Genomic DNA, 12849 nt, shown 5'->3' on the forward strand with positions numbered 1-12849 from the left:
ATAAGCATGGTTTGTTGTTTTCGAATGCATGCAATTATTCTGATGTGATAATTCTATTCACTGTGGCACAAGACAGATGCATCAGAAACCATTTTGATCAGCTATTTTTTTCAGAAGATTCTGAAGACCATTATGGTTACAAAGAAAATTTTGGTACGAGGTTATTTTATTCAACAATCACAAACTTGTACTTTATTTTTTTAAATGTTGCATCTGACTCAGTAATGCATAACAAAAAAGATCATTTTTATAAACAACTAGAAGAATGAAAAACTATTCTGTGAAACAATTTATTTTTATTTAAGAAAACAATACTGCATAAAGTGACATAGTACAAAAATATTAAATGCAATGAATATGCACATCACTGATGAAATGTATTACCAGTACTTACATTAGATTTACAAACATTTCTCCTCCTCAAATTTAAAAACTAGGAAAATATTAATGTCAGGTATGTTCTGTTTTCATTTAGAGGACAAAAAGGTGGCAAATATCTTCTGGTAAATATGCCAACATTTTGCCCATCTGTGCATAGCGAGCACAATGATAAATCAAACACTGTATAAATCATATTTCATGTTACAGTGTGAAATAGTAAAAGAATATTGTCTGAAATGATAACACACATCAGTTGTGCAAAGAGGTAAAAAATGAAGTGCAAACAGTAAGCAAAAAATTCAGTGGTACAAGATCTGCCACGTTAAAAATGATCAGATAGCATTTGTATCTTTAAAATGCAATAACTTCATAAAATTTTATATAAATAGAAGTAAAAATATTTTATTTTTAGTATCTATTAAAAATAGAAAATTATCTATAGATAACAGCAGTTTGTAGTTTACACAGCATGAACATTGCTGGAACTACAGAGAGGAACTAAAGTGAACACTAATATAACAGATCTGCAACAACAACCACAAGAGCTGTTAAGTACCTTTAAACATAAATGTGCCATCAAATAATAACTATAAGAATGAAGGTTACAATAATCAAGATGCTTAAATTTGAACACACAGTATCTGCAGCAGGAACAACTAAGTTAAAAGTCCACTTAATGGGAGTGGAGTAATGTATTAAATAATGTACATGTTGCAAACTACCACAATTTATAGAAATTGATACTCTGACTCAGAAATACATTTCTACCCAGACATTTCACAAAAAAATACTTTATAAATTATTAATGTGTTTCATCAAAGGCACTATGAGAAAGCTATCAGAGTTTGACACTACATTAATACACCTTTATTTCTTCACACAATTTTAAAGTATCCACTTTCAAATACAGAAATTACTTCTCTCACTTAAATCTTCCTATCTAATTTATTTTGTAAAACAGCACCACTACATACTTTATTTGGCAAGCACCCATGTGCATAAACATGGGAAAAGGGCATTTGCATATTTGCATTACTGTATCGTATAAATTAATACTTTCAATTTGGAACAAATTGACTATATGATCAGTTTATGCGAGAATTGCTATTGTTCTGGCAATTGTAGATCATTTATAAGTACTAGTTTATGCATAAATAATAATAAATAATATGGCATTAAACATGAAAGACGAATTATTGTCTTTATATGAAGTCCACCCAGATGCTTAAGGATCCAGGAAGACATTATGAGTAGATTATGAAAGCATCACAGTTCTTTAATACAGTACAAAAACATGTTACTACTGCTGAATATGTGATTGCAGTTAATACCTGCATTTCGAATGGCAGGGTGAAGTAACCACAGGTTTATTCTAATGTAACTACAGTATAAACAAAACATTGTTATAGTTTACTATCACAGTCTCACTATCACTTAATGTGATAAGTATGCAAAAATGATTGATGGTTGGAAACATGGGGAACCATTTCGAAGTTGATGTATTGGACTAAATGTCATGCTAATGATTTTCCATTTACAAAAACTGGGTAATTTTTTGCAGTCATTCCTTCTGGGAAATATCAGGAAAATATAAATCACAGACATTCTATGTTACAAAACTAGATCACTGACAGCATGGAATGTACTGAACTTTCTTCCAGTTCCTTTTTGGCAAGAAGGATATGTATGTGCACTGACAGTGACTAAAAGTTTCCAGTCTGATGATAATATACAGAGTGCACTATCAAATATATTTAAAACTATACTGTCTGCTATCAAAATTCACACGAAACTGCAGTATAAATGCATTAACTGCAGAACAGCGGACTTCTAGGAAATATCAGATCTAGCACATATGCGTGCGCACACACAAAATGACTGCCACTCACACGTTTACTCTGTCCCTATATTCTTTGAATTTACATTTATCTAATCCACAAAAATGTGTGTCTGTTGTCCTATTCCCAGCACAGACTGGTTGGTTGCTCACTTTCACTGAACAAAAGTAAAGGGGGAAAACCATTTGACCTACTAACAACAAATTCAATCGTCAGAGCATCTCATCTGTAGGTGGCGCATAAGAGAACCCTGCAAAAATGTCATCTGGTATCCGCACACTGGCTGAAAGAGCAGATCCCTTCCTATGAGAAGCCGATGTTGCTACTGATGCTGGTACGGCCTCACATGTGAACTCTGGATCAATGTTGTGCAGGTCTAAAACATCGCTCTGAAACAGAATTTAAAAGAGAACAATATAATAACAACCCTGTTGTGTTCGATGGACTCACCGTCAATGGCAAAATCTACAGGTGATTGCTTTTACACCTGCATATGCTCGTGGATGTCCACATGCATTTGTTCACACATTCCATATAGTTTTTCAGGGCACCTTTGGCTACTATCCTACACAAGGACATGTACTAGAGATTCTGAGTTGCAGGCAGGCACAACAATAAGACACTCAAACGAGTTAGATTTCAGCCAAAAAGAACTTGAAAGGAATCAGACTTTGGTTTTGTGTGTGTGTGTGTGTGTGTGTGTGTGTGTGTGTGTGTGTGTGAGAGAGAGAGAGAGAGAGAGAGAGAGGGAGAGAGAGAGAGGGAGGGAGAGAGAGAGGGAGAGGGGGAGGGAGAGGGAGAGGGGGAGGGAGGGAGGGGGAGGGAGAGGGAGGGAGAGGGAGGGAGGGGGGGGAGGAGAGAGGGAGGGGGGAGGGAGGGGGGAGGGAGGGGGGAGGGGAGGGAGAGGGGGAGGGAGGGGGGAGGGAGAGGGGGAGGGAGGGGGGGAGGGAGAGGGAGGGGGGGGGGGGAGGGGGGGGGGGGGGGGGGGGCGGGGTGGGGGGGGGAGGGAGGGGGGGGGAGGGAGAGGGAGGGAGGGGGGGAGGGAGGGGGGAGGGAGGGGGGGAGGGAGGGAGGTGGGGGAGGGAGGGAGGGGGGAGGGAGGGAGGGAGGGGGGAGGGAGGGAGGGGGGGAGGGAGGGAGGGAGGGAGGGAGGGGGGAGGGAGGGAGGGGGGGAGGGAGGGAGGGGGGAGGGGGGAGGGAGGGAGGGAGGGAGGGAGAATTCATGAAATTTATGTGACTTGATAGAATGCTCGCAGATTGTTGCAAAATAATTAAGTTTTAATTTCATTCTCTGCAGCCAACATAAATTGTACATAAAACAGAACAATTACTGCATTCAAATTTATAGCAAATGAATGTACTTGATTGACTAAATTACAGTGTTGCACCTTGCGATTGAGAGTGACTGCAAATCTCTACTAAAGCCTTAAGATTCTGCAATGAAATTTTAATAAGTCATTCAATTAGTTTCATGCAGTCCCACCTTTGGCCCTAGTTTTTTTAACTTTTTCATTGTATCTGGCCACCTTGTACAACTTCCAGCTTTTAGATAAGAATGGGAAACGAATACAGAAAATATGAGGTTAAATAACAACTTGAAGCCCATAGGTAAGGTTGCTTTTTTGCAGAACTTTCAGTACGACAGAGTGCACTGATAAATTTTTGAAGCTTTTGTCAAACACAGACAGTGAAAGAACCGCCTGACTCAGACTGTGTCCCAATGATAATCTAGAGCACGCGAAGAGTCCCATATTGCAAAAGTGGGGCAATGCTCGTTAACTCACTGCAACACAACAAGCAGAGCTATAGTAAGAAGTGCAAACTGTGCAGTATTACAGCACCCTGAAAGTCATTCTGCAAAGTCTACAATACGGAGTAATACTATGCAACATCCGAGCTCAGCTGCTCCGAGGCGTTCTAGTAAAAATGAGAACTGCAGGGGCAGGGAAGACTGTCCATAACTGAGACATCAGAGTGCAGACAGGACTGCTGATACCTATGGTTAAATGTGAGCACAGCGTACCTAACCTGCTACAATGACATGTCGTCTGGCTTTAAATGCCTTTTTCAGACAACTCCTCTTCAGTGTCCGGTCATTCTGCCTGCGGCACTGATCCCGATGGAATGACAGTCTCATCAGTTACAGGTTAACTCTGCTAGCGAACCGTGACGTGCTGCTTGCTGTGTGTTTGAAGACTTAAAACTACAAGACTGCAGCCTGCCAGCTGCGATCGGATTCATCGCGCCACACTGCCACTGCCGACGGGTCACATCCGTGACTGACAGAAGATGCAGACCGACTGGGCCTTCCTATGGCAAAAGGCCGAACCGACTAAGCTGCTACCTTCTGATTGCTGGGTGGAAACGCCTCCCAGGCTGCACACGTACCACCTTCCTGACAGTACATTAAATGTTGTCAAGGAGCACTGAACTTTCGCCTCCACAGCAACTGCCATCCAGAACATGCTGCGAGTACAGGTATAAGGATGCATTCATCTTTGAAAGTGCTGAGGCCTACTGTCTACACAGAGGCGTGTCCACAGGCTGCCTTTACCACCCCCTGCACTGCCTCATTGTTAGGCGGTGTGCCTGACCTGTGGAAAGCTATGTGGGCTGCCAGAGTGCCGTGTCTGTCACTCGTCGCCAATCTGAGCAAACTGCCCGGTCCATTTCCTGCATGCCGGAAAAGACAATATTCATTGTAGCATACATTTCAATAAAATGCTATTACAGGTACTGCTGTTACACTTACACCTTATCCCTTGGAGTTCGGTCTCCAACACTTCTAACATCACTGCCTCATTTGTCCAGCCTTGGTGCCCACTGACCTGACCTGAGGGATGACTGTTACAGCTTGTGTACAGAAGTGGGCCTCTTTACATCTGCCACCATCCAAGAAATGGTGAGAAGTGGTGTTCACTTCCCAGACATTGTAACAAATGGTCATCACATCGACATTGCCACAATCAGCTTCGTTCACCTTTTAGTGTGCACAATCAGCTTCGCTCATCATTTAGTCCTCACTTCAGAATGAAGGGTGGTGAGTGAGAAATAATGTTTGTACATTGTTGCAGGTGTTTTTGTTTCACTGTATAATTTGTTGGCCATGATAGGTTGCACAGATGCTCATTTCAATCTGAAAGTAACTCTGGTACAACACTGCGAATCTCCTGACCTGTCTGCATTCACAGGCAATTGTCACAAAATGTATTTGACACATGTCAGGTGAGAATTTTGTGATCTTTTGATCACAAGTTACCTTGCAACAAGACTGTGCCAGTCAGACATTTTACTTGCTGATGTTTGAGTCATGTGGTGCGGGACTGTAACAAATGTACATGGGCTGTGATTAGCCATTAGAATCAGTGTAACTCCTTTTGTTTAGTGAACCTTATAATTTGAACATTATGTTCACTTCCCTCGTATTGTATATTCTTTGGTTAGGCAGTGGCATGGTATGCAATACGCCAATGGAAAAATGCTCCGCTAATAAGAGTGGTTCTCTTGCTGCTATGATGGAACAGACGTAGATTACAAGCCTCACTTGAGCAGGAGTGGGGAATTAGAACATTACAGAAGCCAGGCAAAAGCACTGCAGGCTGACAATGGAAGACATAACTGTGTTTCTCAGAGATGTTTTAGCTTCTGCCAAGTTCAGTGGTTGGTTTGACTTAACATGCCTTCGTATGGTCAGTTTGCAACTAATTGGGGAAGCTACAGCATGTCACCTAACTGAAACCTTGCAGGATGCACAAACATTTCAACATTTGGCTGAGGTGTTATAGTAGATGTACCGGAAACACCACAGATCTTTCTCCTTTAGGGAAAAATTGAAGACATTAACTCTGAGGTACAACAAGTGGATTGAGTCATTCACGGATAGCATCCAAAGACTCAATGTTCAGACACATGAGCTGACACGAAATGAAGAAGTGAGTACGGTCTTACACCGAGAAACTGAAAATATGGTTTTGTATGTGTTTTTTCATGGCATTCCTGCTGGAGTGTCACATAGGTTGTTATTGATTTATGGTGGAGGGCGCTAAACAGCTAGGTCATCAGTGCCCTTCCATTAATGTTATACGGAAGAAGACTTTCATAATCTATGGAAGGAGATCAATAAACTGGAAAACATTTGATTCGACCACAGGAAATGTAAAGCAACAACAGGTAGGTGAGGTTCAGAAAAGCCCGTAATAAGACCCCAGCGAGGCACAGTGGGATAACTAAATGACATCATCGAGAAAATACCTGTAAAGATGCTCTTAAGAAATAAGACAAGTAAGAGTGGCTGGATGACGACTTAGAAATAATATGCGACCCAGCCACTCTGTCACACATTAAGATTGCACACCAAGTATTTTGGGAAGAATTCCGGACACCGCACACGAACAACACTCACCTCGTCATCAGTTAAAATAGAGGGAAGATCCTGTGGGAGACCCAGTTCAACCCTCAGGTCATCATATAAAACACACTCGGTTAAAAGATGTCGTACTGACAGTTGTGTACCGCATCTGTGACATACTGGGGGCTCCTCCCGATGTAAGAGGAAACCGTGTGTCAATGGCCTAAGCCGAGTAAGGACTACTACTTCACGCTGTCGCAAGTGGAAGGAGGTGATCCGTTGTCGCACTGAAGTCTTGATGGAACATAATTTATTGTTCCTCACTTCCAGCCACTGGGACTCCCACCAAAATATGGCCTTCCTGGTCACAAATGAAGTGACAACCCACTGAGGGACTGAACAGCGGGCAGGAGGAGGAAGGGAGGGAGCGAGTGTCTCTAGCAGCAGCAGCAGCAGCAGCAACTTCATTTCCCTGGATGCCTATGTGCCCTGGGACACAGCAAAAAATGATTTCCTTGTTTTGCCTACGCAAGAGAAGGAGAGCGTCCTGCACTTGTTGCACCATCTGATCTGCTGGGTACATCTGTCCAACAGTGAGAAGGGCTCTTTGAGAATCAGAGAAGATGATAAATTTTTTGTCACGGCGCCATCTCATCTGCTCCATTGCCCTCAGGATAGCAAACAATTCTGCATAATAAACTGAAAACTGCTCTGGGAGCCCTATCCTGAAGATAGTGTTGGGGAACATGACACAACAACCGTAAACATCTCCCTGCTTAGAACCATCCGTGTAGACGGTAATAAAATCTGGGTGGCTACGTAAAATTTCATTAAATTTAATTTTAAAAACATGGACTGGGGTACAATACTTCTTGTAAGCAGTCAGCTCTAAAAGCAATCTAGGCCTTGGTAGTAGCCAGGGGGATGCACTACTCCACCCCTGGCTTTGGACCTTAATGCCCCCCACCTGTAATAATTCAAGGCTCTCTCTCGCACGGATCGCAAATGGTCGTGTCGCTTGTGGTCGATGATCGAACAGCCGTTCCAGTGGCAGCTGAACAAAGTAACTGGATGCTGGCGATGTAGGAACGGACAATTCCCCATATGCTCGGCGTACCACGAGAAGAAGACGTCGAATAGACAGCCGTGACTCACCAGCCTCCATACACAAACTAACAACGGGGCTCATGCGATAGGTCCCTGTTGACAGCCTAATACCCTCGTGGTGAACTGCATCCAGCATTTTAAGGTACGAAGGCCTCGCTGACTCATAAATCTGGCATTGGTATTCAAGCCGGGGTCGCACAAAGGCTTTATAAAGTTGGAGCAGATGTCCTCTGTCGGCTCCCCAAGACCTATGACTAACACATTTAAGGATGTTTGAGGCCTTGAGACATCTCAGTTTCAATTCTTTAAGGTGTGGCAACCGTGTTAACTTCGCATCAAAGGTAAGACCCAGATACTTCACCTTTTCCTTAAAAGTGAGATCGGTGTCCCTCATTTTTAAAACAGGCAAATTAAACAGAGAGTCGAAACAATTAAAAGCAACACAAACTGTTTTCTCTAATGACAATTTAAAACCTGTGGTGCGAGACCATTCCTCCGACCATCTGATCGTCAGTTGCAATTGCCGAGTAACTGTGGTGAGGCTGGAGGATGCACAGAAGATGGAGAAGTCATCCACAATTAAGGAACATAGTACTGGACGTCACACTGCAGTTGTAATACTATTGATTGCGATGGCGAAAGCCGTGACACTTTAAACACTCCTTTGAGAGACACCATTCTCGTGCTTAAAACAGTCAGACAAGACATTCCAAACCCTGTCTCTAAAATATTTGTCCAAGAGAAAGGACCGTATGAAGGTCAGTAGACGTCCACGGAATCCCCACTGATGGAGATGCGACAAAATATTATGCCTCCGGGCAGTATCGTAGGCCTTTTCCAAATCGAAGAAAACACCGATAAGGTGTTGCTTACAAAGGTAAGCTTGTCGAATTGCAGCTTCGAGCACGGTCAGGTTATCGAGAGTGGAACGATACCTCCTGAACCCACAGTGGGAGGGACCGAGTAGGGACCCGATTTCCAGAACCCACACTAGGCGCCGATTGACCACACGCTCCAGTCTCTTTCCTACGCAGCTTGTCAGGCTAATACTATGATAACTACAAGGGTCTGACCGATCCTTTCCCGGTTTTAAAATTGGGATTAAAACAGATTCCTCCCACGAGCTGCGAACGTTGCCAGTTATCCAAATTTTATTGAAGAGCTGAAGGAGGACTTCCTTCGACCGTCGGTCCAACTGTTGTAACGTGCTGTAGGTTATCTGGTCGTTTCCAGGGGTCGTATAAGCAACTGACAATGCAGAATCCAGCTCCCACAGAGAGAAAGGCTAGTTGTATTCTTCCATGTTGGTGGAACAGAAATCAAGATCAGCCTTCTCCTGTGCCTCCTGATATTGACGGAAGGTGGGATCCTGGCTAGAATTGGCTGTAATGGATTTATATGCTTCAGCCGTTGTCTGAGCTATATCCATTGTTGATGTTACAAGAGACCCCTGTATTCGTACAGCTCCTATTGGTGGTCGAGAGTTGTGCCTCGAGACCCTCCTTACGGCTTCCCGTACTTTGCATGCGGGTATGGACCTATTTATGGAGTTCAGGACTTGCCAAGACCTCTGCTTACTCTCCCGAAATATTCTCCCCGAAATATTCTCCTCGCATTTGCATGCGCCATTTGAAAGTTTGCAAGATTCTCATCTGTAGAGCATTGCTACCCTCCTCTTCCTGATTGCAAAGCAACACTTGTCATTCCACCAAGGGCAGGTCGCCTCCTAGCACTTCCACAGACTTTGGGATGGATGCATCAGCAGTATGGTGAATTGCAGCTTTAATGTGATCCACTCAGTCCTGGATGCCGTCACATAGCTCATAAACAGCTAACTGCCTGTAAAGCATCCAGTTAGCCATCTTGATAACCATCTTGGTGGCTTTCTTTCAGGATCTGCTCCATCAGGCAGATGGATCCAGATTGTGATTTGGTCACTACCACAAAGGTCATCGTCCACTGCCCACTGAGCAGTGTCCCCAAAGAGCAGGTGAGCAGAAGGAGGGGTCTATGGCTGTAGACGAACCTGTAGCAGTGCTAAAATGTGTGGCTTCACCCATGTTCAGCAGTATAAGATCTGTTGTGTGTAGCACATCCTCAAGTGCCCGGCCCCTGGGGCATGTGGTTTTAGAACCCCATAGTGCACTGTATGCATTGAAGTCCCCCGGAAGGAGAAAGGGCTGGGGTAGTTCATTAAGAAGGTGAGTGGGGACCCCACTATCAAGAGGCTCATGGGGTGGTAAGTACACAGAGCACACTGTGATGTCAACCACTTGTAGTGTTGTTGTTAAGGGAATTGGTGAGGGGTGAAAAGTGTCCTTTACGAACACTGCAACCCCACCTTTTGCCCTGTCACCAGTAAGGTTGTCGTTTCTATAAAGGTGATAACCTCCAAGTACAGGTGTGTCAGTCTCTTTGGAAGTGAGAGCCACTTTTCTTCGAAGAAACTTGGCATTGAGGGACACACTGCTTTTGGGGTACCTCTGGGCTGTGCACTGTGGAAGCATTACTGGTCTCTTCCATTGTAATGCTGTTTGAATCACTATGTCTTTCACTTTACTTTGGCACAGACAGGTGCAAGTACAGGTGCTAGAGGTGGATAAGGGAACACTGGACATCGTCTGGGTCAAAGCGTCGACCTTAGTAATAGGTTTATGCACCGACAAAGCATAAGAAGTAGCAAAGACAGGGGGTTTCATCGCCCGATAGTCCTTTTTGGTTTCTGCATACGGGATCTGCTTAGTCACTTTGATTTCCTGAATTTTGCGTTCCTCTGCAAAAACAGGGCAGGCTTGGCTTCAGACTGGGGAGCTTCCAGAGCAGTTAATACGGACTGCTGGAGATGGACAGTCAGTCCCAGCTTCATGGGCTGCCTTTCCACACTTCCCCCAAGTCACTTCACCTCTGCAACTCAGCATTGTATGGTCAAAATTCGAAGCATCACATACGGTTCGGTACATACGGCCGAACCCTAAGTCGGAGGAAATCTGCCACGATGTGTTCAGGTAGCGTTGGAGAACTGAAGGTAACAATAAAAGTGGCAGTCTTCTCAGTCTCTTCATTGTTCTTGCGTGTCCTTTATTCTACCTCTATGATCTCCTGTGGTGCCCATTCTTGTTTGAGTTCAGCAACATCTATATCCATAATATCACAGCAGGTTACCACACCTCTGCTGGAGTTAAGGGAGTTATGCAACTCAACAATGTCGTCGTACTCAACCAATTTCTGTGACTGCTTAAGGAGTTCCACCTGCTTTGCCCGGTTAGTCTCAACAAGCAAGGAACCACTGTGCAACCGCTTATAGACTTTAGGGTACCAGCCAGCCCTTCTAAGCCTTTATGGATATAGAATGGGGACACTTTTTCAAACGTCCCCTCCTTCCTCTTGATCATTACGAAGACATTATGATTCATGACTCCTTGAGCCCCGTTACTGACAACAAGTTAATTATCAGGAGGACTAGCCTCCCTCATTCTCTTTGATGAATGGGTGTGAGAACTCCCAGGCAGTACACCCTTCCTGCTGGGAGGAAAAGAAGAAGAAGATTTCGAGGGTTCCATCTCAGTCCCACGAGCAGCTAGGGAAATAAGGGTCCACTCAGACAGAGCCCCGCGTGCCTGAGTAAGGTTAGAATGGAGAATCCTTCGAATTTGGCTATGGATATTGGAGTAGCTATGCACTTGAAGGAGACAAAAGTTGACAATGGGTCATAGTGACTGTTGTGTGTGTTTTGACAGTAAGGTGTCACAGTAGTGGACATGATAGGCAGAAACAGTGTCATAGGCCAAAGTGCTACAAATGTGGACAAGTCAGTCACAAAGCATAGGAGCGCAGTGCACAGAAATGAGAGAACTAATCTCAGGAGAAATATTTGTTAAACGTGAACAGGAACATATCAGTCATCAGAAGAGGTTCCCAATAAAATGTGATACTGCAAGTTATATACAGAGATGGAATGCTACTTGTGGGTTTTGCTGGTGGCAAGGAACATAGATTTTTAATAGATACAGGGCACATTTATCTTTCGTCACACTACATCTCCTGGGTAGGAAAAGATAGGAGCTCCTTGTAATACATTATGTGAAGTGGGTTGCAATGGTATAGATGCAGTGGGGACAACACAGTTCAATATAAACTTGGAGGAACTTTGTTTCTACTAGGTGATAAAGCTGCAAACGAAACAAGATGGGTTCTATGATAAGGTGCCATCAGGCATGGGGAAATTAGTTTGGTCATTTGAGAATACAGACTTACCACAGGAAATGTTTCACCTGTTTGAACCACTGGGGAATAACGGACATTTGGATCAATGTACTGTTTTCTACACAGAAGCAGCACGGCGCACATAAGTAACATATGTGGGGAATATTTATGGTTCTGGTTGGCCTGGATAGTTTTGGTATGGACAATGTGAATCTACTGAAATGCTTAATGATTGACACATTAGATACTTTGGAGGAAGAGGATACAGATATATCATACATCGACCACAACCACAAGCATACCATAAGTTATACTGTGTTACAAAGTAAAATGACTCGCACATCAGGCAGTGACCAGCAAGTTATGGAAGCACTATTGTTACTGTTTAAGGATTTGTTTAATGCACAGAGTCTATTACCCATGACTCCTATTACCCAACATTGCATATCAACAGGAAGTAATGCTCCAGCTTATAAGAAGCCATATCACACACTGAAGCATTTACAACTGCTCACGGAGGAATTTATTGACCAGTAACTGGCAGAAGATATTACAGATGCCAGTGAAAGTCCACAGGGAGAACCTGTGGCCCTGGTCCCAGAAAAGTCAACAGATGGCCCCAAGAAATATCACTTTTGTTGCAATTACAGATATTCGAATGCTCGAACTACCAGCGAGGCCTATCCAATAACAAATATCATGGCAGAGCTTGACAATTTCTCTACAATGGATATGCATAGTGGGTATCACCAGATGGAGGTTGTACCACAAGGTAGACTTAAAACAGCTTTTTCAATCCCAGAGGGCCTTTTCAATATTGCCAGATGCCATTCAGGATTAAAAAAGTGCCAGCCACATTTCGGAGCTTGCTAGATGGTATTTTGCTTGATCCGAAAGCTAGAAAATGTGTGTTGTATCTCGATGACACAGTTCTTTTGGATGACATGGATGAACATTTGTTAACGGCTGGAG

The 12849-nt window shown here is 43.6% G+C and overlaps 1 protein-coding gene across 2 annotated transcripts in view; it reads right to left on the reverse strand.

The window, feature by feature from the left end:
• Nucleotides 1–293: 293 nt before the first annotated feature.
• LOC126092302 (serine/threonine-protein kinase Sgk2-like) overlaps nt 294–12849 on the reverse strand; it is a 119415-nt gene continuing 106859 nt past the window's right edge. For both annotated transcript variants that reach the window (XM_049907825.1, XM_049907826.1), the window contains one exon: nt 294–2608. In XM_049907825.1, the coding sequence (XP_049763782.1) occupies nt 2432–2608 (177 nt within the window). In that variant the 3' untranslated portion in view covers nt 294–2431. The remainder of the gene's footprint in view (nt 2609–12849) is intronic.

The sequence above is a fragment of the Schistocerca cancellata genome, chromosome 7 (assembly GCF_023864275.1).
Source record: "Schistocerca cancellata isolate TAMUIC-IGC-003103 chromosome 7, iqSchCanc2.1, whole genome shotgun sequence".
Taxonomy (NCBI): domain Eukaryota; kingdom Metazoa; phylum Arthropoda; class Insecta; order Orthoptera; family Acrididae; genus Schistocerca; species Schistocerca cancellata.